This window comes from Branchiostoma floridae, chromosome 11, assembly GCF_000003815.2.
Source record: "Branchiostoma floridae strain S238N-H82 chromosome 11, Bfl_VNyyK, whole genome shotgun sequence".
Lineage (NCBI taxonomy): Eukaryota > Metazoa > Chordata > Leptocardii > Amphioxiformes > Branchiostomatidae > Branchiostoma > Branchiostoma floridae.
Window position 1 is genome coordinate 10,090,361 of NC_049989.1, and position 24,174 is coordinate 10,114,534.

The following is a 24,174-nucleotide window of genomic DNA, read 5'->3' on the forward strand; positions in this document are numbered from 1 at the left end:
TACGAACCATCTTGTTTGAAAGCAGTGATTTCAAGATGCGACAGTGCGACCCTCCTCTGCTCCGAGAACCCTCGCCCATCCTGCCACTAACCCGTCCCAAACAGGACCCATGGACAGCCTGAGAAGTGTTCGTAACCCGTTACGTTCCCGTATACCCTTCATGAAGTCAGCATCCCTGGATAACATTCCCGAGCACACATGGGTGAAATATGAGTACAACGGAGCCAAAGACACCATGCTGGGCTCAGTCCCCAACAGAGGATCGCAACAGGAACTGTCGCCTAGGAGCCCCAACTTTCCTCAAGGAATTCGCCAAAGATCAGCCAAGGTCGTGTCTAATCCCACAGAGCCTCATCACTATAACCCGGGGGTACCCAGGGGTACTCCACAAGAGATCCACAAGGTTCACGCCGTGTACGGCAGGCCACCGGGAGAGAACCAAGACAGAGTGGAGCAATTTGAGCTCCAAGGCGGCAGCTTCCCTATTTCTCCGACTAGAACAGAGTTTATCACGCCCGAAGGTTTGAAGGTGACAGTGGAGAAAACGCGTTTCTATAACTGGAGGAGGGCCAAGAGTGTCGAAGACCTACATCCGGGCCCTTCTGACAATACCCAGGGTTCCCCGGAGCGTGTTAAGTACCAGAATAACAGGACCTTTCAGCTTGTCGGCTTTGAGACGGTCGGGACAAAGCGAGACGTCCCCCATTCGTCTTCTCACAAGGCTGTGGACAATACAAGCCATCACATCAGGGGCCCCGCTAAGGCAACTTCCCTGGAGAACATTCGGCCGCATTGGACCACTGTGCCAGAAAGCCCGTACTCATCTATTTCTAAGAAGACGTTTTCCGAGATTGAGTTTAAGCAAGTAAATTCTAACAGCCCACAAAAGAGCCCGGTTAAAGCTAACACAAGGAGAAACAACACGCCAAGACACGAGCTTCGCTCCAGCCCGACCAGAACTCAAGTCAAACAGGTCCGGCCGCCGACTCTACACGCGGATATCATCAGAAAGGTAGAGGGCAGACCCGCAGACAAGTTAAACAGCGGGCGTGCGCAGACGAGAGCGGGCGGCGATTTTGATTCAAATACCGCCAGACATACCGTGATAAAGGTCGACAAGTTTGACAATGGCCCGGAACAAAAGCCGCCCCATGGCAACAACACCGAGGCCTTCGCGGTGACGCGGTCTCCCGTTCTGAATCCTGACAACACCCGGAGGTCGCAGAGGAGGCAGTACCGGGTGCGGTTTGAAGACGACGCTGACAGAGCGAGAGAGAAGGACCAGATGTTCGGGAGAAGGGAGCAGCAGCTGCCGAAGCCCGGCCAGGTCAACCCCGAGGTCGATCCCGAGGTCGCGCGGGGAAAGCTGCCCGTGGCCGTGGCGGTAGCCGAGATGACGGACTCTGGGAACGCCAGCGATGAGGAGTCAGAAGATAGCTGGTTGTAGTATCACGTATCAACTGTTTAATGAGTTCTATGTTTGTTGCAAGGGCAGGGTAGGTTTATGTATAGTAAGAGACAATGGATGATGAATAACAAATGACAGGTGAGCACGTATCAGAGCACACGCAGGTGAGGTGTTCAACGTCTCGTTAGTTCACGCGATACCGGATTCATTGATCTATAGTAAAATTGTCATTCACCTAACATGTGCTCTTTATGAAGAGATGCTTAGAGAGGTACTAAAAGTATATTTATGGATGAGGACTCCACTGCATACGTTATTACCGCTTTGAATTATGTTCTTACGTATCTAGTATCTACATATGGGACGACAAGCTACTTATGTCAAATGATCCGTCCGTTAAGTTATTTGCGCCTTGGGAATAAAGAAATATGTTTATACCAATTCGTTATTCATCACAGACGTTTGAATTAGACATGGTTTGTAAAGCTTGCCACGCAACACATCAATCAAATTTTTATGGTTTAAAAAGCCAAAGTCAGATTTTCCAATAACGGTACTCAGTGAGGTAATTAGGTCCCAGTTCCACTAGACGGCGATCTCGCTGCGCTCTCGCTGCGACCTAGCTACGTTAGATATGTAACCATTGCCTTTATGACTGAAAAAATGAGTTAAAAAGAACTTCATTAAGTACTCAAAAATTTATTCATTTATCTATTTCTGTATTCTTTTACAATGAGTAAGCTCCCTACCACTGCTTTCATGGAGGCCCTTTTTAGGCTAGGGCGGTTTCAACGCTTACTGAAGTTAATGACATCGTCGCTTTAGTGGAATTGGCTGCCATAAATGTCATAGACAGATTGCAAAATTATGACATGCGGTTGTCCCCAACAACGATTTTTCACAAAAAGATGACAAGAAGTGCTACTTATGTCTCCATGTCAAACGAGTAATAAATTCTAAGTAAACGTATGCCAGCGCCCATTGTGTCTTTTTGTTTGAAGATATTTCATGTTGATTTACGAACTTCCGTGTCGTATATCGTGTGATTTTAATCTTCATAACAATAGAAGTCGATTACCCTTCGTACAATGGTATACCCCATTATTTCTCAGAATGCCTTGCAGTACAATGGATCTTGTGACAACCGTTTATCTTATTTAGCTCTGATACTATCACAAGCAATACGCTTTCCATTCGACCACCCATGGGGTTGTTTCTAAATCATTGGTCATTATTGTTAACTACTGACTCTGTTCAAATCCATTAGTTCATTTATGAAGTGTTAACTGTACTTTGAAAGGCAACCAGTAAGATGAAATTGTAGTGAAAATGGCTTTTGCCTCAAGAAGTTCACTGTGATAGGGTGTGATTATATGCATCGCGCACTGAAAGAATGAACGATAAATGGGAGATGGGACACTTTTCGCCACTTTGGTCCCAGGATGAAATTCAATAAAACTCTACCAGACTCCATAGGTCGCTGGGAAAACCACAGAAATGGAACAAATAGAGGTAAGCCGACCAGAGAAGTATAGCCGGCTGGGGAACAGCTTGCGATTTCGTAGTGAGGATATGATTGTTCTGGCCGGTCGACTCCCCTAGTGTACTATGACTCTATTCGTCCAATTTCTACAATTAGACCACCGATCTACAAAGCCTGGTATACGAGGCTAGAATTCAATAGCTTCGTAGAGATGAAACCTCAATGTGTATTCTATATATGGCGATCGGTATCTTAGTCTTTTATTGACTACGTAGGCAATGAAATGTATTTAAGTAATAACTGAAATTAACACTGTCTACTGTATCTAAATAACAGTGTTAATATCACCTCATCTTTATGTAAGAATACCGTAATTGGTCAGCCTTTATTCGGTGTACTCAGTTCATAGATAATATGTTACTGACCAATTTCTCAATATGGATTTATGTGCAACCCCACAATACTGCACTGTCATACCATATAAACGTTCAGGCGTGTCAGTGCTTATATGATAATCAAAACAAGATATACCTGTGCGGCTGTGCCCTTTGAACACATGTCCTTCACGTACGTCCATGGTATAACAGCTTCGTTGTCCTGCTATACGTCGTCGCTAGAGGTCGTAGCTGAGCCGTTACCAAGCTCGAGAGTCTTGTCAAGTTTTAAAGTCGTTTGAGTCTGGCAGTCGACTAGTCCCATTGTCTTCCAAAAACGAGGTAACACGCGGCAGGGTAGTGTAGAACTCTATACGGATATCATTAAGAGGAAATCAAAAGATCAAGGCCATTCAGCCTCCGTAATGTGTGCCCATCTAGGACCTGCAGATTGCCAAGTCATCACATGACGGCGCTTTTACAATTTTCTCGCTATAGCCGTTGATGCACTTTGTGTACTGTGAGTTCATAAAAAAAAGTGAGTTAGGGACAAGCATTAACCTTAGAAGCACTCATAATCTTTGATTTTGAGAAGTCCAAAATCATCGACCTTTGGGAAGTCTCGTTGTTTGAAATTTCCCATGATGAAGAAGTCTTCTTTGTCCTTGCGTCTTATTCCAATGCATTGTTCATCTATATCTTATTGTTGTATCCTTGATAGTTAGCCATACATATTTGACGAAACAAATTAGTTTTGGGTTAATGTTCAATGATAGTGTTTAAATCTCAGTTGGATAGACTTCATGCCACAGTAGTAATCCATTTTCTTGATTCATTGGTAAACGACAAAGCAGATCCAAGTGCTAAATTCCCCTTACTGAAAAAGAACCGGTTCTTATGAGTAACAGGCTATTTATGAGCACATTACAGAGAAATAATCGACGACAGATGGAATCGTGCTCTATAATTAAGAGATCCCATCTCCCTTGACGACGTTTGTCTGATGAGACCGATGACGTCATTAAGATGGCGGCTCAGCAATGACAAACGATCCGTAACGACACGCGAGCTTACAGGTGGTATCTCACTGCACTTGGGTCACCGGTGCAGCACTGCGGGGTTCGAAACATTACTCAACGCGAATTTCAGAGATAAAGAGCGAGTTTTCTTACGTTGTGTGTATTTTGTTGGCTTCTAAGTCATGCTTGATTTTTTTTAATCGGCGAAAATGAATGTTTATTGCAAATTCATGCCCATGGGGCTAATTGCAAGTAACAAAATCAAATACATCAACTGATTGAAAACGGGTAAATAATCTAAATTCGAACATACAAAGATTAACTGATTGTATGTAAATACAGAAAATTGAATACGGTTCTAAGAACTACATTACTATTGCTGGGTTTGACTTCTTTTTTGAAAACAGTTGAAAATGAAATGTCCCACATAACACAAAATAACACAACAGTGCCGCTGTGAACGAACCCCGCAGTGCCGCACCAGTGCTCCAAGTGCAGTGAGATACCACCTTGAGTGTCCTCACATGATGAGAGCTCACAGCACCCACGTCCCGTCAGATCATCACGTTGTCTGCCCTGTTGTGCCGTAGATTGCGTGTATCGGTGTAACCACAGATTCTCTCCTGATCCGTGATTGATCTCACTCCATTTCCCGTGGTGCTCTCTGCACGGTTCCCTGATCCACACTGCGCACGAATATGTCACTCAAAAAAAAAAAGCTACTCAAGCACACATCTTTCACAACTGTCAGGGTATGAACATTTGTGCCCTGAGAAGATGACTTGAGCTTCCAGTCTTCCAGCAAAGTAATATATTACGTCGATGAAGGTTAAACATCCAGGTAATAAGATACGCCCGAAAGTAGTTACTCAAGCAACTGGATATGATTTTGAAACGGTCAGGCGTTTCAGAGATATCATCCGTTGTCTTTCGTCATTTGGCTTCCTTAAGGCACTGATAACGTAGCCTATATAGCAGGCTCTCTGGGGCCTTTTTTGGCTCATTTCTTTTTGTACTGGGTTGCTGATAACTGTCCCCGTAGTACAAAAAAAGACCACCAAAAGTATATTATGAGCCAAAAAACGCCCCAGAGAGCCTGCTATGAAAACTTCTGATACCGGACGTTATCTGAAACGTCTGACCGTGTCCAAAATCATATTCAGTTGCTTGAGTAACTGCCTTTTGGCCTATTACCTCGATGTCTAACCTTCATCGATGTAATATGTTACTTCGCTGTCAGACTGGAAGCCCAAGTTATCTTCTCAGGGCACATTATGTTCATCACCTGACAGCTGTGAAAGATTTGTGCTAATTATATACCTAAGTAGGTAGTTTCGTTGCATTCACGTTAACAATTTTGACAGTAAATTACAGCCTCATTTTCTTACAATTGGTCTTCTAAGGCGCTTCTGTCAAGTTGCAAATGTCAAAATTTGTTATTATACAGTCAGCCATCCAAAGACTGTATTTAGAATTCCTCATAGGAAAAACATTGCATTAAGGCAAAACATTGCATTTAACTAAAGCAGTCTAGCTGAAAATGCATCCACGGAAAATTTATTATGTGTAATCCAATGTGTCATGAAGGAAAGTCCAATGTGCAATCTGCAAGTATCTCAATGAAAAAAAAATCACTATGTACACAACAAAGCATTGTCCATTGAAGAGGAGTTAAGAAGATGCATACCTGTCATTGACTCGGACAGGTGCAACAACACAAAGAGAAAGGCAGGGATTGTGGCATGGACCAAACTCGTTCTCTGGAACATAGGGCAGCTGTCGGTCAAGATTCTTATAACTATAAGTTTTGATTTAGTTTCCTGAACTCTACCTAGTTCGTATCTGTGAAAACAATTATTACATGATGTGTATGCTTCAATGTTGTTCTCGGCTATTCTCATAATTGTAATTCATAAATTGTTTCACAGAAGTATGATCTTCAATTTCATGATTAAGCAGAGTCTGTAAAATCACTTGAGATTCAACTTTCATCTTTTGATCATTGAAGTAGAAGATCTATATATGAAATGATGAAACAGAATACATTGGGTAGTCTACTCCGCTCTAATAGGTACCTTTTACTAGTAAACATTATTGAAAGAGAGATTTACTTTTGCAAACATTTAGTTGACATTGTCAACAGAGCGTAAAGTGTTTACTTCAAAGATCTTTACAAAAGAACAAAGAAACGTTCTTGACCTTGGATACAGTTGTAATGAGCTTAAAAGTGTCGTACAAAACAGATGTCACACTGAGTCACTCTAGATTTAGTGTTATCTTCGAACAGATGTTTACTGAAAGTATCTTGCTGATGCTTTTTATTGTCTCTTATGTCGCTGTTTTTGATTAAAAACTACCTCTTGGTAAAATAATATTGGAGGATATAATTTAATCTCCTAATACTAAAGAGAAACGCAATCATGACACTTTTTTTTCCTTTTGCACCAGATTTCTTGGCGTTTTTTGTCAAGAGGAGACCGAGTGTTGTGTAACAATTGAAAGTGTGCCACAGAAATCACTTCAGATTTAATGCTCTCAAATCGAACCATTGAATTATTCCCCCTTTCACCTCAGGGAACATTTTGGAGAACGAGTTTCGACTAGACGTGCTTCGCATATCACACTTAAGTTCGTCTAAAAACCGTGGTTAAGGCAAGAAGAATGGTACTTCTGTGATTACCTGCGTGCAGGTGGGACGGTTACCTGTTAGGAATGACAATTATCCCGACAACTCTTGCCCGGGGCGTCCTTCAGAACTGTCTAAACATCGCTTCCGTTTGTTTACATTTTTCTCACCTTTACTGATAAGGCCTGAATCTCCGGTAAACATGCCGCCATTTACATACAGATATAGTTTGAGTGCTTTTCTTCAGTCAGCTGGTATGTTATGTCATGTTGGTAGTCAAAGAGCGGGTTACAAAATAGGTTAATGTAAGCATCACCCGTAACGCGCCTCTTGGATGGGAGCCCGATAATAAAGGCAGCTCGGGGCTGTCTGATTTATCCAGTAGAAGCCCTGCGCTATTATACAGGGCTCAGAGCGTGCGTGCAAATGGTAGACTCTAACATATTGGCTTTTGTGACAGGCAAATGCGACCTGAAAGGTGTTTACACGTACATGCCTTCACATCTGCTACAACTAATCGCGTGGCTAGCTATTCCGCCTGGAGCGACGGACAGAAAAAAATGGCGCCAAAATGAGAGACATTATCATAGAGAAGGTTATAACATCATTTTAGCCATATCCCATCCTTACTTGTGACTGAGAATGTTATCGATTTTGTCATAAATGTACGAAAATATGTCCAGCTGTTGTCGGTAGGGTCGTATATTTCAATAAGTTAAAAATAACGTCACAGCAGACGACACATGTGTACACCTGTGTAGTAATATATGCGCCTTCCTGTGATACCATATGCACGTATCTAGGCTGAGAGAGATGACCCCAAGGCACGGACCGGCTGGTTTTTCTTCATTCTGCTGACGTCATTAATATTCATCGCTTTAAAACATGATTGGATGATGTATGTTATTGTCTTTGTCGCCCTTTTTCTTTTGTGCTCGGTGGGCGGAGCCTGCGCGAAGAAGGGGCCAAAGGGACGCGAGTCAGCCACTAACAAACGGAGCTGCGTTTTTTCGCATTCCATTCCTATCGCACTACGCACCTAGATGCCGCCTCATTACACCCACCGGACCAACGGGTTTTTGCGCAACCAAGAAGGATTTTCAGAAGAGACAAACATGGCGTACTCGCCGACTAGGAGAATATCTGGGTACGCCACGGACACCACAGACGATGCCATCTGCCCGATTTTTCACGTGCGGTACCTGGGCCGCGGGCCTGTGGCGGCGGCGGGCCGGGACTACGTGTCGCCGATCGTGGACTCGCTTTTCCGACAAGCCGCCAGGAAACATCTGCCAAAAACGACACTGTTTATCTCCGCCCAGGGCATCAGGGTGGGTCAACCTCGGGGAGGAAGGGGCGCCATCCCGGTCAACTTCGTGCCCATACACGACTGTCTGTACGGGGCAGCCGACAGGATACACAAGGAGGTGTTTTCTATCGTTGTCAAAGGGACAGGTCGGGGTAACCCCTTCGAATGTATGTCGTTTGTGTGCCATAAGTCTGCTCATTCTACCGCGCTAGCTCTGTGGTTAAACAAAGCGTTTAAGGAAGCGTACGAAGTGTGGCAAACGCAGACTGTCAGGCCAGCCGAGCCGAGAGGGTTCGAGAGAAATGTCCGACGGAACCCGTCCTTCCAAGATCAACCACAGCAGTACAGCTCAGTGGATAGGGGCCAACGTAGGTATCAGAGGAGCAATTCCGAGTCTGTGTACGTCAATGGCGACTACCGTAGCGAACCTTTGGGTGAAGGGTTGTTTTATCGAGGGGGAAGCAATAGGTACTCTGCTACGCCCGTGTACCCACAGCAAAAACGGAAAGATTCTGAGAAAGAAGGGTCTGGCTTTGGTAGTTTCTTTCGAAGATCGAAAAGAGGGTCGGAGAGGGGTTCGCGTGAGGTGGTGTACACGCCGCCAGACCACGACAGCACCAAGAACTCCCCCAGGAGAAGCTCGTTTTCTCTGCCCGACAAAGCTCCGTGGAAGAAGCGGGAAAAGAGAGACGAGAAGGAGAAAAAGAAGAAGGAAAAGGAAAAGAAGAAGCACGAAGACTTGTACACGCCTCGAGGTGATCGTTTTGTGTACAGAAATCCGGAACTAAGTTACAGTGTGGAGACCCTTGATGACGTCAGCATACAATCAGAAGACAGAGGGCGATCCGGACGGAGATACCTTAGAAAACAGCGGACTCAGAGTGAGGAGAGAGAGTTAAAACCTCCATCTCCTGTGCAGAAACGCCCCCTCTCCCAGCTACTACAGCCTACACCGTTCACTGTAGCACTGGAGAAAAAGGCGTCACCCGAACCTACAAAGAAGGAAGCTCAGATTCCCAAGAAACGGACCTCGACAGAGAAAAGTCTCTCGGACGAGCGGAGACAACCCCCAAAGAAACCAAGTCCACAGCCAACCTTAGAGATACACTCTGTCCCTCCCCCTCCCCCACAACCAGCCCCGGAACGACCACGGGAAAAACCCAAGCCACAGCAAAACGGAGAGATTGACTTTTCTGGTATCGTAGATACGGACGCATTCATCGACGACGTCTTCGATGGCATAGATTATGACATCTTCAGCGACGACGACCAAAAACTGAAACACGAACGCGACAATTCTGAAGAAAACGTGCCAGAAAAAGGTCGCGATGCCTCGAATAAGGAAAACTGGCCAGACTTTTCCACGGCTTATATTAGCCCGACTTCCGGGCGAGGTAGCCAGGACATACCGAGATGGACAAACATCTTCGGTAAGACCCCTCCCCCGGGGATGTCCCCAGAGTCGGGAGCGAAGTTCTCGCAGTATCAACCCAAAGCGCTCCGAGGCGACGCAGCCGACGTTTCCCGAGCAGACGTCCAGAGAGCCCGACAACAGCCGACAGGGTCCGAGAGAAAACGACACGATTCCGAGGACGATGGATACACCTCTATCGTGGTGAAAGAAAACGAGGCACCTGTGAGGTATTCTCAAGCGCTAAATGACAATGAACAAGGCTCGCGCGGAAAACCCAACGGTGTCCTCAACAACCACTACGACTCCAAAGGATCCGGGGACGTTAAGAACTTGTATAATCTGGTAGGCTCTAAATCATTCTGGGAGACAAGGGTAGATACGGGGAAAAGTATGCTGTACTGAATATACAACAACAAACTCTACACCCCGCCATATTCGCACATGAAGTTTCATGTGATCAAACAATTACCTCAGTGTTAAATATACGGAAAACATATCTTCTGTCTTACACTTAACTACATATCAAGTGCATACCTTTTAAATCCTATTTTTTTAGATATGTATTGTTGGTGACTTGTAGATATTTGATATTATTTTGCGGCTTTTTTTAACAGATCTTATGCGGCCTAATATTTCCCTGTGTTACATCAAAGATGGTGGCTTTATAATATGTAGTAACTCGTTAATTATGCATATAGTTTTGGTGTCATTCGAGATGATGTCGCATGTCGGGAGAATTCGGTGTTGGATCTCAACTGGTCTCTGACAAATAGTCCAAACAGCAATGACTGTATCAAGGTTTTGTTTGAATACAGGGTGGAGCTATCTTATGCGATTGTGAATGGGTTATCAGGTAACGCCCTGACCTTTGACCTCTACTGGTTAGGCTGTATCTTTTATATGCTCCATTGGCATGTTTTTACATCCTTATCAACATTGTGAATGCGTTGTTTTACCTTTCGTCAATGCTTTAATCCTAAATCTTACAATCTGCATTTATGCTGGTGGCAATGTTTCTATTGAAGGAACCGAAATACGAATCTTTGGTTACGCCCAAATTGACCTAATTTATATAATGATAGATTGCATAATGACTTCATGCAGACTTGTGGTAGATTGTAATATAGAAGCTATTGACCGAATCTTCTGACAGTTAACCTGTTTTATACAAAGTTAACGCATTTTGTCACTGATTAACCCTCATTTTCTACACAAGGTTACTTGAGACCAGCGTCAGACAATGTTGTATATACGGTAAATATTTGACCCATCGTTAAGGGCTTCCTATTTTGTTTATGTTCTTTTTATAAGAAAATAATAACTGATGTTATTTTAGCGACGCATACAACTTTGTGTCAGTTCTATATCATTTGTATCATACAGAAGATAGAGAGGGAAAAGCACACTCTCTACTGATTTCCATTAAAGTGGAGATAACTTGTCGTAATTGCTTGGCCTCATTTCTTTGATAATAATGATATATCTTCTGATGTCTGAGGTCCCTCAGGCAATACTAGGCAGGTGATAGCCCCCATACACAGGTGTGACTAGTGTCTTGATAGACAGCTTTCTTAAGGCGTCACCTTGCATGAAGATAAGACCATTGTCTATCGGCACTCCCTACTGCGTTTTAATACGTTAACCCAAATGTGTATTTTGGGCACCTCCCTTTGAATTGAGTAGTGTGAATGGCAATTCCTGTTCAGTTTCATTACCTACGCAACGGCTTGGCTTAACAAAAGGTGTATGAAAACACTAGTACTGTTCTGAGTTTGGGGAAAACATCACGCCAGAGGCTTACACTGGTCTTAGACAAAACGAGGATGGCCTTGTGATGTTATATACATTGTACTACACTCAATCGGGCTTAGAGTAATATTTGTTTAGTCAAATTTTACTTTAAAAAATAGTGTAGATACAAAATAAAAGGAAGATGCATACTATTAATCTCCAAGCAGATCCTACAATGGCATAAGGTAGTACCATACTGGCCAAGGGGTGTAGTCAGCCAAGAGGTGCCATGTAGCAAAACACACTGCCAAGCTGGCTTCACTCCTCTACCAGCTTTTGATGCTACCATAGGATCTGCTTGGAGATTAGCATAATATCCCTATAGGTGAGGAGATAGGGGTTTTCTGTAAGATTGTTAAAGGTCTCCCGTGTCAAGCAGAAAACAGTTTAACTGCAATGACTAGAAGGATCCGGTAAGATGTAACGTGGATATAATTAACATCGTTTAGCCGTTCTCCGGTGCGCTCACTTTTGTTATCAGTCGTCTTAGGAAGTTTTCACGTCGTAGACTTTTCTAGGCAGGCTGTAGCAGAACCATGCCACTTCCAACGAGCTTAGGCAACCTTCTCAATAACAAGACAGCTAAATAGTACAGGGCACATGCACAACCATCCCAAGAATACATAATAATGATAACTTTATTGCACAACAATTGTACAAGGTACAAAGTATGGCATCTATATAACTACAGTTCTATACCATGAGCTAGAGATCGTATGACGACCGTATGTCGATCGCACGGCCTACGTGACCGGGTCCTTACTGCAATTTACCTCACGTCTTGGTCTCCCTACAAGACTCTCCCACCAGAAATAGGGGGAGAGTAGATCGAATAAATAAAAGCAACACCGTCAGACGCACGAGACAATGGTAAACTCGTTTAGTTTATTTGCCAGACTATAAGCACGAATGCTAATCGCAAGTACATGTAATATGAAGGAATGATAACGAATAAATAAATTAAATTTTCATTCATTCATTTGCACATTAAAAACAAACGTAAAGTAAAGATGAAGAAGGAGACATGCTATGCACATGGGGAGAAAAAACAATGGGACTTACTCTGGTTCTCCCTCATCAAAGCAAGTCATATCAAATTAAAGAAATAAGTAACAATTACCGTAAGTAGTTACAGATAATAACATTATAGTGAAGTGAATGATAATTGTTGAAGATGGTGACATAGTAACGCGATAGATATAGTGATAATATCATCCTTCCCACAACATCATATAAGAGCTAGAGTGACCAAGGCTGAGCCGTTTGCAGTACAAACATCCCGCCTACATAGCTGGCCGGCCGGACTGCCCACCCTGGAGACAGACCACCCCACCATTCATCCACCAAAGGTCAGCAACAGCCAACTCCTATTGTCGCCTCCACAACACGTTCTATTTCCGAGACAACAAAAGTTGCTATTTTTAAACCCAGCAAAGAAAGGCTTCGTTTGAACGGATCCGTATACATAATTCATTGTTGCTATATGTGTGTTACTTAAACACTCAGAGTAGGTTGAATATGTGATGTAATAATATTACCCAAAGCTTGACTACTTTAGCTTTATTAAAAATAAGTGCTAAAACAAAAGCGAACTGTCATCCCAAAACTGGACCTTGGTTTTTATTTGAACAAACGTATCTTTATGTATTAGATGTGACAACTTCAATTTCGCACTCTCTATCTATCCATTGGTGGACTAGCCTGGGTACCATTCTTGTAGTAGTTCGCTCCTATGTTCGCTTCTGTTACTAGAATAGCAGAGAAGCGACTGTATATAGTGTACAGTAAACGTCGGAGCGAGAAGCGACGGTATGTAGTGTATAATAAACGTCGGAGTGAACTACTATCCGAATGGCACCATGACTATCCAATGACATACCTTAGCTAATTTAAAACCTAACCCCTATCGGCAAGGACATCACTATATTGTTTGTCTATCGCGTGCAGCAAAACGTGTCAGTACTGAAACAAGTCATGGGACACCACACGTGGTTTGTTTGCTTTTTGCCCTGCGAGATGATTATCAAAATCTAGAGACGTAAAAGGTTAATAATATTGAATTGTTAAATGAAGGACATGATGTAATACCTCAAAAATAACACTTTAATTCTGAGAGTGTTAGCATTCCATGGTAAAATTATAAGTTGTAACAAATTTGATGAAACGTCACCCTTTTACAATCTTATTCTGATATTGGACTCTATGTCGAGTTATGATCTTACACAATATGTAGGTATAATGCGTTAAACTTCCATATATAATCTCCATACATGATCTCCTGGGTGATTCTTATTGTGGTAGGAATTTCACCTGTTCTATCTTCAATTTGCTGACAAATATTATATATGAAACCTCTTCAAAACGTGTATTACAAACAGATCATCTTGTGAGATTTTACCACCAAATTATAACATACTGCTAGTATGTGACCTTGTGACATATTAGAATATAAATTTAGAATCCTTTTTTGCAAAGGGAAGATACGCGAATGTGTGTAATTTCTAAGTATTTCGAACCGTCCACATTTCACTCTTTTAGCATATAATTTGCGGCTGTGCAATGATTGAACACAGACAAAGGATGTTAAGAAATTGCGCTCAATTGTTCGGATATGCACTAGTGCTCTTGGTGTGTTTGTTCCGCCATTTTGTTCCGCCATTTTCTCAATGTTTCGTTCGTCATGGGAAGCTCATGACGTCATTGTATTGTTCGCCCCGCACATTATGTAAATGTGACCTTTTCTGTCTGGGCTACCGTCTGTGAAAACCGACTTCAAAACTTCTGTTTGTCCACTTATGGCCTTTTCTTTAGGTCCGCACGTCATAATACATTACCATGGTAACCGGTACTCCTGGAATAATCGCACTAAGTCATGTTTTTGAATAATTTCACGGGGATTATGCGTTCCGTATAAAGCACAGTGAGTGAGCAAATTAGAGCAGGCACCCCGTTCAAAATTTCCCGTATCAAGAAAGATAACTGATCAATATAATCTAACTATATCACATCTTTAAATTTGCTGAACTTTTACAGAGACATGATTTATTAATATATAAAAGTGCAAAATCAAACCGATGAAGCTCAGTGTCTTTGAGGTACCCATATTACAACAATGCCCGATTGCAACTTGGTGGTTGCTAAGGATTTGCAAGTCGTCCTATGTCATCTTAAAAAAGCCAGACAACATAGACGTTCACTTCATTATGCCTCAATTACATACAAAAAAATGTCATGATTTTCCATACGTTGCTACAGTGACGTTAAGTAATGTATACATAAACTTCTTCGCTGACTGGGGTAAACATAAAACGTATTCCAAAGTTAAGGATTCAGTTAGAATTATAGACGTTCACATTATAATGTTGAAGTAATGGTATAGCCCAAGTAAGCAGTTACAGGACGGTTAACAAACTATCCAATGGGCTGGAATATCATTGAATTTTCGTCATCACAATGAACTGGAAAGAAAACACACTTTTCCCCTGTTATGAGTCACGAAGGTTGTCCTTACAATAGAGATTTGAGTCATAACAACACACATAGATGAATCATATACAATAACAATATACATGTCGTTTTGTATTATATCAATCTTTTTTACTCTACCGTTGTCATTTTGCTAATTTTGATACGTGACAAAAAATCCCACAGCCTGACGTACCTCAATAACTGTCAGCGCGTAGCTTTAACGATTGTCAGCGTGAAAAATCTCATCCACAAACCGCAGTGACGTTATTCCAACTGTTATGACGTTACCAATGACCTCATTGACATTTCATCCACATCGTTTTATATACAACATGATTACATTAAATCTGGCACCTCACTGGTAGTTCATACGGTAGAGTGTTTATGGCTGTATCATGGTTTCGTACAGTTCACATGAGGTCTTACAGTGTTAGCACTGAGTCATGTACGTCGTGCGATTGTCGTACGATTACAAACTGAGCACTTTCTTACAGTCGTACACGTGTCGTATGAAATTCAGCTGCTTTGTCATCGATGAATTCCGATCCTTATCAGTGGTTGGTTCTGTCACAGTTTGATTGCTGAAAATCGAATGACATTAAATTGCATGGTGTTCTATGACGAATAATTAATGTGACCACATCTAAGTTACTAGTACTCGTCGTACGGTTTTGATATACATCAGCCTGATATACATGTAGTAAATTTCTAAGCAAGCTGTGACAGAACCACCCACCGACAGGGATCTATTAAAGACAGCCTTTTCCGTAACAAGATAGCTGAGGTTTGAAGCATATTGTGCAGAAGTATGTCAAGTATGCCCTCAGATCGTATGTGACCGCTCGGGCCCTTATCACCGGGTAGACTAGACTTCTTCGTCGCACCTTCTAGATGCAGTCAGGGAGCGGCTGAACTTGGCCCATGTGGAAAATCACATAGGGCATAGGAGTTTTCTTTTACACAGCCAGTTTTTCTCACCTACTGACGTTTAAACGCGCTTTCGCAAAGGGGGGTACAAACTCAGCCAATGTTGGGAATGTGTTCTCGTCGCGTAAGTGCCACCTACATCGGCTGCATATATCGGCGAGAAGCAGAACTCCAGTTAGAAGCGCTGAGGAAGATGTCTGACAGACATCGAAACTTCAGCAGGTGAGAAAAAACTGGCTGTGTAAAAGGAATCTCCTATGCCCTATGATCTACCAACCTGATGAAATTATTTTTGGAAGGAAAATCACATAGCCTTAAAAAAAGTTAGCGCTCCTCCCAAAAGGAACTCCGGCCACACCTAGAGGGTCTGTGGTGGTAATCTCTAAGCAGATTTATCGAGGGCAACAACGTCAGTATGCAAATGGCTAAACACACAGGCAGTTTAAGGCATGTGACACCTGTAGATTCTCAGTCGAGCAGTTATATGACCATAACTTTTGATGTAACCATCTGTTTTCAACAATTTTTGGCCAGTTAACGTAATTCACCCATATTCAAAATATGATGACAAGAAAATTGTGGATCCTCAATATTTTGGGTTTAAAAAACCATTTTTTGGTAAAAAATAGGGATGCTATTAAAATGGGTCTGTGCCCACTATGAAATGATTGTCTAACTGAGTCATATTTTCTGGAGTAATAGATTATATCTCTGTGATATCTAATATGCCTGGGGATCTTGCCGCTATACCTAGGTAAGGCTCAATTTTGGGGCAAAAACAGAATTTTTCGACAATTTTTTGGTATTTTTCGTACAAATATCTATACAGCCACGGAAATCAAAGATATTGCAAGAAGACCCACTTGATTTCTGAAGGTCTAAGGCTTAATGAACCTAAATCTGCCCAAAACTCGTAATAAAACTGGTGCCCTGATGTGGGCAGGGGCCGACGAAACACTACTTACCCTACAAGAACTGCGCCCAAGTAAGACATGTTTGACTGTACGTAACATAAACCGATGGTAAAATATGAATGTTTTATGTCTGTATCTGTTAAATCGCTGTTGTATCAATGCGAAATTTCGCAAGCAGTTAGCCTTATAAGGCATCAGTCAACTGCCATACTATTATTTTGGGCTAGAAATATCGATTTATAGCATTATTTTGCTGTTTACTTGAAGTATGAGCGCCTCGCTATTTTCCCGCCACTCCACACCCCGGGAGGTCGGAACCCATGTTCGGACTGTACCACTTGCAGCTTTCGCGGGGGTGCCCTTTTGTTAACCGCTTCTAGTTATGTCGATATTTGATAAATACTAGATCAATATCTTTAACACTCAATATTAATAAGTCTTAAAAAGTAGTTAGTGTAACCCATACATCGTAAGTTCCTGTTTTCGCAATGTAACATTAGATACTGACATTGGACCGTTCTAAAAACGCTCCGGCCCGGCGGGGTTACCTAAGGTCACGCAGTGGTTCGAATTTCATGTTCGACCAAAATTGTTAGATACTGACATTGGACCGTTCTAAAAACGCTCCGGCCCGGCGGGGTTACCTAAGGTCACGCAGTGGTTCGAATTTCATGTTCGACCAAAATTGTCACAGGCCTTAAAGTCCAACTGACCCTTTGGATGCTGCTTTTGCCTCCAATGGCTACGGTCTGCTTGGAACTTATATGAAGAGGCTAGGATAGATACTTTAGACTAAAGCCCTTACACGCAAAACAAGGCTTCTACACCAACACACTTGCCTAGAAACAACTAAATTCCTGCATGTATGGAGGTGAAACGAGGACATAGCCTTGAAGAATGTTCGCTGACCCATGTACAGTAGATGGATGGTCCAGCTTGACACGATGTGAGTGAACAATTAACCAAGAGATGGTTGCACAAAATCTACTTCGAGCTCGTTAATGTTTCGCGATGGGACACACGTGATCACACACGAAAGTTAACCATGACACATTCCCTTTGATCTACTCGTAGTTTTTGACGTTCGCAATAATTTGTAATTTTAACTTCCGACTTCCAAGTTGACTATGTGAGTCATATGACCATGAATATGTAAAATATTCCCGTCATCGCACCAGGTGACCTAACTGATTCTCATTTTTAACGCTGTTTTGTGTCAAAGCTTACAGGATTGAAAAATGATACACGGCAAAAACACCCCTACAATACCAGAACAAGCCGCTGGGGGCCCAAACCTACAAACTTTTCCCTCACATCAAACGCTATCATCCACCAAAAATTCAAAAAAAAAGTAGAATTTCCGGTTCAAATGATACAGAAGAATGAAATTCTGCTACAGTACAAAGAAAGAAGCTACCAGGGGGCTCAAAATCTTTTTTTCTACTAAGGCCACAGCAAGTAAATTTTATGGATGACATCCTCTAGAGACTGCAAAAATAGTGCGATAGGGCGAAAAAAAAAACAAGATGGGTAAAAAAAACAAGATGGCTAAATTTTCCAAATATACGCACTAAACGTAAAAAAAAAGAACTGAAGCAACGAAAAATGGTATCACATCCTACAAGGCATTTATTTCTGTATTTAAGACGTGTACTAGTGTAGTAAAGGTGACACTGGTGTGGTAGACTGGTATCACTTACCAACATGGCAACAACACTCATGGCTTCCATATTGGGGCCACTTTTACAACTATCTAACTAAATTTTTAGTTTCACTTCTATAACTACTGTCATGGCTACCTGGCTTGTGTCACTTCTACAAGTACAACCATCAACCTACAACACAACATATTTGCGCATTTTGGTACTTTCTAGTCATGTTGACCATCTCCGAAGAAGAAAAAAATCTTTTTTTTTCTGAAATCAGGCGAAAATTAATGCGCGCGCTGATGTCATCCATAAAATTTACTTGCTGTGGCCTAAACTGTCCAACGCCTACATTCATATCAAATATCAGCACAATCCATTTAGAGGTTATTGGGTTATTGCCCAAAGTCGAGTAAATAGATAAATAAATAAAGAGACATCCAAAACCACAAACAGACAGACATACAGACACACCCTAAACAATACCTCCATTTTTTTCATGGAGGTAAATGTCTATGAAGGTGTGTCTCTATAAAACATATAAATAGACCAAGAAGGGCGTATTCTGGAAAGTGGACGAACGGAAGCATGACTGGAAAAGGGTGGGGATGGTGAGAATGAGGTTGGATTCAATTGGACGATTCCAAAATTAGATTTTAGGTCAATCCTTTGGAAGTCACAAAAACGTCAAGCTTACCATGTGGTTTGGAAGTGTGATACAATTGGAGTGTATGTCAGAAATACATTCTATTACTGTTTTTGTTTGAATTAACTATTCAAACCTTTTTTCTATGTTAGATATAACATTTAGAGGAATAATATTAAATGGCGAAGGACTCGTCAGTCAAAACTTTAGAGTGGTGTTGCGAGGACACTTGTCGATCAAGAATAGTACTGCAGCATTTAGACACCTGTATAAGGGAGGGGGCTACCCAAACGCACAATTGTTGCCGTTTTGTGGTGTTAATACAACACGTAATAGTCATCTTCATATATCGACCAAGGTATACAAAGGAAAAAAAATTGCTCTTATTGTATTTGTATGCACTATATAGTACATGTATATGAAGTTGTAATAGACCTTACGAAAGTTGCTGTAGTTTTGTTGTGTCAATAAAGATTATCTTCTCATGAAAATGATTTGCACATTATCAGAATTAAATGTTTATAAAGCAATCGAAATCTGGTATTAAAATCAACACACTTTCACAATTTTGCATTATCTTTATGAATTGCGGTATCAGTATAAGTCTTAAATCTTAATTGCGTTAATCTTGATATGTTGTAGGAAACGTTCATTTGAGGTATCCCTACAATGAGTAGATTACAGACTTAAATGGTTGTGCCTATTATATTGTCACATCGAAGCTGTGATTCCTACCATTTCAAACCCCAGATTTCTACAGTAACCATCATGCAAGGTGCGCCTGAGGCGAATTTGGCGAGATTATCGTCTGTTAGTGTTTGTCACGCACAGACGAGTAACCCTCTCTCACGCGTCCTGACGTTTACAGGAGGTCTTTAACTCAACGATGTTAGATCCTAGTAGACCTAAAGGGTCATCCTGTATTGACGATATGCAACGCTAATACCCACGGGGTAACCTAAATCCGTTGTTTTTAACAAACACTGTATTTAGGAATATCAAGTCGACGGTGGTTTCAAACTCAAATTATTGTGTGTTCAGTTAAAATCCCACGTTCCGCTACCAATGACAAACCGTTTATTGCAGAGTAGTGGTGATGTATGATGTATGTGACAGCTTGTGACCCGGGGGTGAATGAGATGTCCATGAGATGCTAGCCTCCATAGCAGGCTTTACGAGTCGGGCTTCTTTTTGTCGCATTGCTTATCAGTTCTATTGTACTGGGTTTCTGTCAAAGCCAGTTCTTTGTTGGTAGCCGCCTTAGACGAAGGCTGTCAACAACGAACCGACTGCGATATAACTGATTTTCCATCAGTGGAAAAAGTAAACAAACTCGCAGAGGCCTTCTATACAGGCTATAATGAGATGCACAAAAACACAGAAGTTTTGAAACGAGCCACTTTCACATGTCCCCTCTCGAAGGATCTTTGTTTCAAGGTCAACTCGCAGTGACCTGACCACGACAGAACCATACATCTCTGTCTCACCCTGAATACACTGTTTATCACACAGCGGCAACTCAGGACCAAAATTGCACGCAAAATCCCATCTTTACCACGCTCTAATGGTAATAGCTGTTCCTCAAACCGTTTATGCTGTATGTAATTGTTTTACAAAATGAACCATAATTCGTGGAAGAAGAATGTCTAGGCGTGGTTGGACAGTTGAAAGGCCGTACGCACTAGCCCGAGTAATGTCGCTCGACGCCTTGCGACGCCCTTTTGTTGACGGAACCTTAACACTTAAGCCACGATTTCACGCCATAGAAAAGACGACATGAATACATTAACAGTGAAGACAGTCAGGAAGTCCCGGCTACTGGGTTTTCCTTTAATCGGTGATCTTTACCTTTTTGTTGTTTTGTATTACATTCTTAAGCTGGAGAGAACTTTTGTTTGTATTGACACACGCCCACCATATGCTTAACAATAGATCCCAGGGGTGTAACGGAACAGAGAATATTAGAGATGAAAACGATATTAATTATTCAACACCCGTTTATCCCCCTTGCGCCATAGCTAGCGACGAATCGTCACCACAGCAGTACCCAGACTCGGACAAGAGTACCTATTTTTTTCTGCATAACCGAAGTACAGGTGAGTTGTTTACGAATTTTCAGTCGGTACAAAATGTAAGGGTGAGATTGTGGTGATATGCATGTGTTGAGGTCACACCTCAGTGACCACCAGTTGCATAGAGAGAGGTTTTTCGTTTAGAGACTGGGGGTGTAGTACACGCTCTCTAAACACAATGGCGGCCTTTTCATCAATTGAGCTCAGACCGGTTCTTCGACATTCTCTCCCGAGAGTCTATTCAGGGCCTCCGGGCAGCCTCAGGCTGATATAATAGTCGTATTATTGAGCAAGTTCTCTGTAATATCGTCACTATAGGGCGTGTGAGGTGGTCATGCCAGCCAGTGTGTTCGGGAGATCACAGAAAATGGCGCTGACGGAGGACAAGACCAAAGTGCACTTCCTCGGCAGGCTGCCTATGCAGGGCAGCCGGCAGGAGGACACCTGGAGGCCCGTGGACGCACTCGTGAACCGTGGGAAGAAAAACATGGTGAAGAATATGAAGATGAAGGTGTCAAACTACGGCATTAACCGCAGCTACAAGTGGGGACTCGGCAGCAAGAAGTCAACCTTCATTCCGCTCGACCGCGTGGTGTACGGCGGGGTGGACGATCATCACGAGCGGGTCTTCACGCTGATCGTGCGGGGGGAGCAGCAGAATGAGTGCCATGCCTACCTGTGCGACACTCCCGCGGACGCGGAACACCTCACCATGCGGCTGGACGACGCTTTCCGCCAGGCGTACGGCCACTTCGAGGAGGAAGGGGTTCCACGCGAGGCGCCACACGACAACAACATCATCATGGCGCCGGCCATGGCGCACCCTCCCATATCCAACGGCAACTCGGATATCGAGATGCGGGAAACGACGCACGTGAACAACAGGAGGCGCCGAGGGTCCGCTTCCTCCTCCACTAGCAGGAGCAGCAGCGATCAGGGGGTGACCAGTACCCGGGTGGTGTACTCCAAGACTGTGTCTCCTACCTCGGACTACGGCACGGAGCGATCCAGGGAGATCGCCACCCGAGACCACGTGGACATCCAGTACAACAGCTACCAGAACGGTCCGGTGGAGGTACACCGTCAGCCCGAGGTGCGGCAGGAGACCATGTACGTGGACCGGGCCACCCCACCGCCCGAGCCGCGCAGGCCACACAGCATGTACGTGGAACGGGCCGCCCCTCCCCCCGAGGTGCGCAGGGAGACCATGTATATAGAGAGAGCCGCGCCGCCTCCTGAAGTCATGTCGACCGTCATCGACGACCCTGTAGACCGGAGGGAGGTCATGAGCCGCAGGGTGTACAGGGAGCCCTACATCTCCAACGACGTCTTCATGTCTAACGGCTTCGACCGTCAGAGCATCCGGTCCGAGCCCCGCTACTACCGCAGCTACAGCTCTCAGAACATCCACAGAGAGGTCTACAGCCAGCCGCTGGTGCGCCGCTCCTTCTATCGGTCCAGCCCGCAGGTTGTGCAGCTGAACGACTACGAGAGGAAGTACTTCACCGAGGACGGGGACTTCGCCGTGCCACTGGCCGGCTGGGACGACGAGAGGCCGCACTACCAGGGTCACACGTTCACCAGAGATGTGCCCACCCAGCCCAGGTACCGGGTACCGGAGCGTCGCGCCGAGACCCAGTACTTCCGGCGGGACGGGTCCTTCCGACAGGAGCCCGTGTATTACACACAGTACCGAGCCTCCAGCCGGGTTCCCAGCCGAGCCCCCAGCATAGCCCGCAGCCGGGCAGAGTCGACGTACAGCCGGCCCAGGTCCATATTCGGCAGGAGCAGCCGCAGCCTCGGCTCGAAGGGGGTTGAGGGAGCCAGGCAACCCAGCTACCTGACAACCGTGCAGAGCAAGTCTTTCTGGACACAACAGGGACCCAGCTACAGGGATTCCATGATGTACTGATGGGTAAACAGATAAACAATTTCAAGAAACACGAACTAACAGAGGAGTCAACACACTTACAGGCTGACATACATGGACGAGAAAACAGACAGACAGACAGACAGACAGACAGACTCAAGGTCACAAAGATTCACTGCAAGAAGAGAAGTGTCAGTGAGTCTTTTGTTTGCGAACATTGAATCAATTGGATACGTATCGTATGATAGGTAGTAATTAAGAGACCTATTTCTCTATTTTAACAACATTGAATAGGAATAAGAAGTCTTGTTGACGAAAGCTATCAACAAACGGCCGCCATTCAGTTGAAATGTGACGCAAGCTTTAGGTATGTGAGGACATTTGTTGTTCAACACTTTTAGCAAAACCCTAGAAAATATCGTATTATAGGTAGCAATTAAGGAAAATATCTCTATTTTAGCGAAATTGAATAGAAACAAGAAGTCTGGTAGAAAATTACTAGTATAAACAAATAACCGCCATTTTGAAATGTGACGCAAGATTTAGGTATGTAAGGACATTTGTTGTTCAACACGTTTAGCAAAACCCTAGAAAAAACACCGAGGTCACTGGAAGAGTTAGTGAAATCTGCTTTCTGTGCCACTCACATCTCCGTCACGTTTGGAATCCCTTAGACACATATGATATACAACGCCAGATAGATTGTCAATAGACTGTCAGCATTTTTCTATGATGACTCCTATACCTGTCAGAATACATGATATTGTCATTTTGACGTTTATTAATAATTGATAATAGAGCTCATTTTGTGTTTCACCGGGCAGAGATTAAAAATGAGGGCGCCTGTAAAAAAAGATTCAAACTAAATCAAGCGGATTTTGCTAATGTAAGCATGTAAAAACTTATAAAATATACATATATATTGCAATTATACCTTTGCTGCTTTTTGTTACAACATAGTATATAAAATTTGCTATTTTAAGTGATCATTTATTGGAGAATCAACATAATATATAATTTCTAGAGCAGCCAGTTATTGCTAGTAAACTAAGGTTTTTTTTTACTTTCGAACGAAAATAGAATTTCATTTTGTTCACTACTGTAAGCTTTATTCGCAATGGGTGGACTATTAGCTTGTCTTCTTTTTTTCTTCTTCTTTCGAATGTTAAGTGTTAAGCTACATCACATCAGTCCATAGATGAAAGTA

At 43.0% G+C, this 24,174-nt stretch overlaps 2 protein-coding genes across 2 annotated transcripts; both read left to right on the plus strand.

The window, feature by feature from the left end:
• Positions 1 to 7,873: 7,873 nt before the first annotated feature.
• LOC118426084 lies at positions 7,874 to 11,080 on the plus strand. The gene has a single exon (XM_035835344.1). The coding sequence runs from the start codon at positions 7,954 to 7,956 to the stop codon at positions 10,033 to 10,035; it is 2,082 nt and encodes a 693-aa protein (XP_035691237.1). The 5' UTR covers positions 7,874 to 7,953; the 3' UTR covers positions 10,036 to 11,080.
• Positions 11,081 to 20,566: 9,486 nt separating this feature from the next.
• LOC118426393 lies at positions 20,567 to 24,014 on the plus strand. Its single transcript, XM_035835757.1, has 2 exons — positions 20,567 to 21,121; positions 21,416 to 24,014. Exon 2 carries the CDS (start codon positions 21,432 to 21,434, stop codon positions 23,007 to 23,009), a length of 1,578 nt encoding a protein of 525 aa, XP_035691650.1. The 5' UTR covers positions 20,567 to 21,121; positions 21,416 to 21,431; the 3' UTR covers positions 23,010 to 24,014.
• The last annotated feature ends 160 nt before the right edge of the window (positions 24,015 to 24,174 follow it).

Excerpts from the sequence above, each read along its gene's own strand:
- LOC118426084 (XM_035835344.1), top strand. The coding sequence starts at position 7,954 with ATGCCGCCTCATTACACCCACCGGACCAACGGGTTTTTGCGCAACCAA.
- LOC118426393 (XM_035835757.1), top strand. The coding sequence starts at position 21,432 with ATGCCAGCCAGTGTGTTCGGGAGATCACAGAAAATGGCGCTGACGGAG.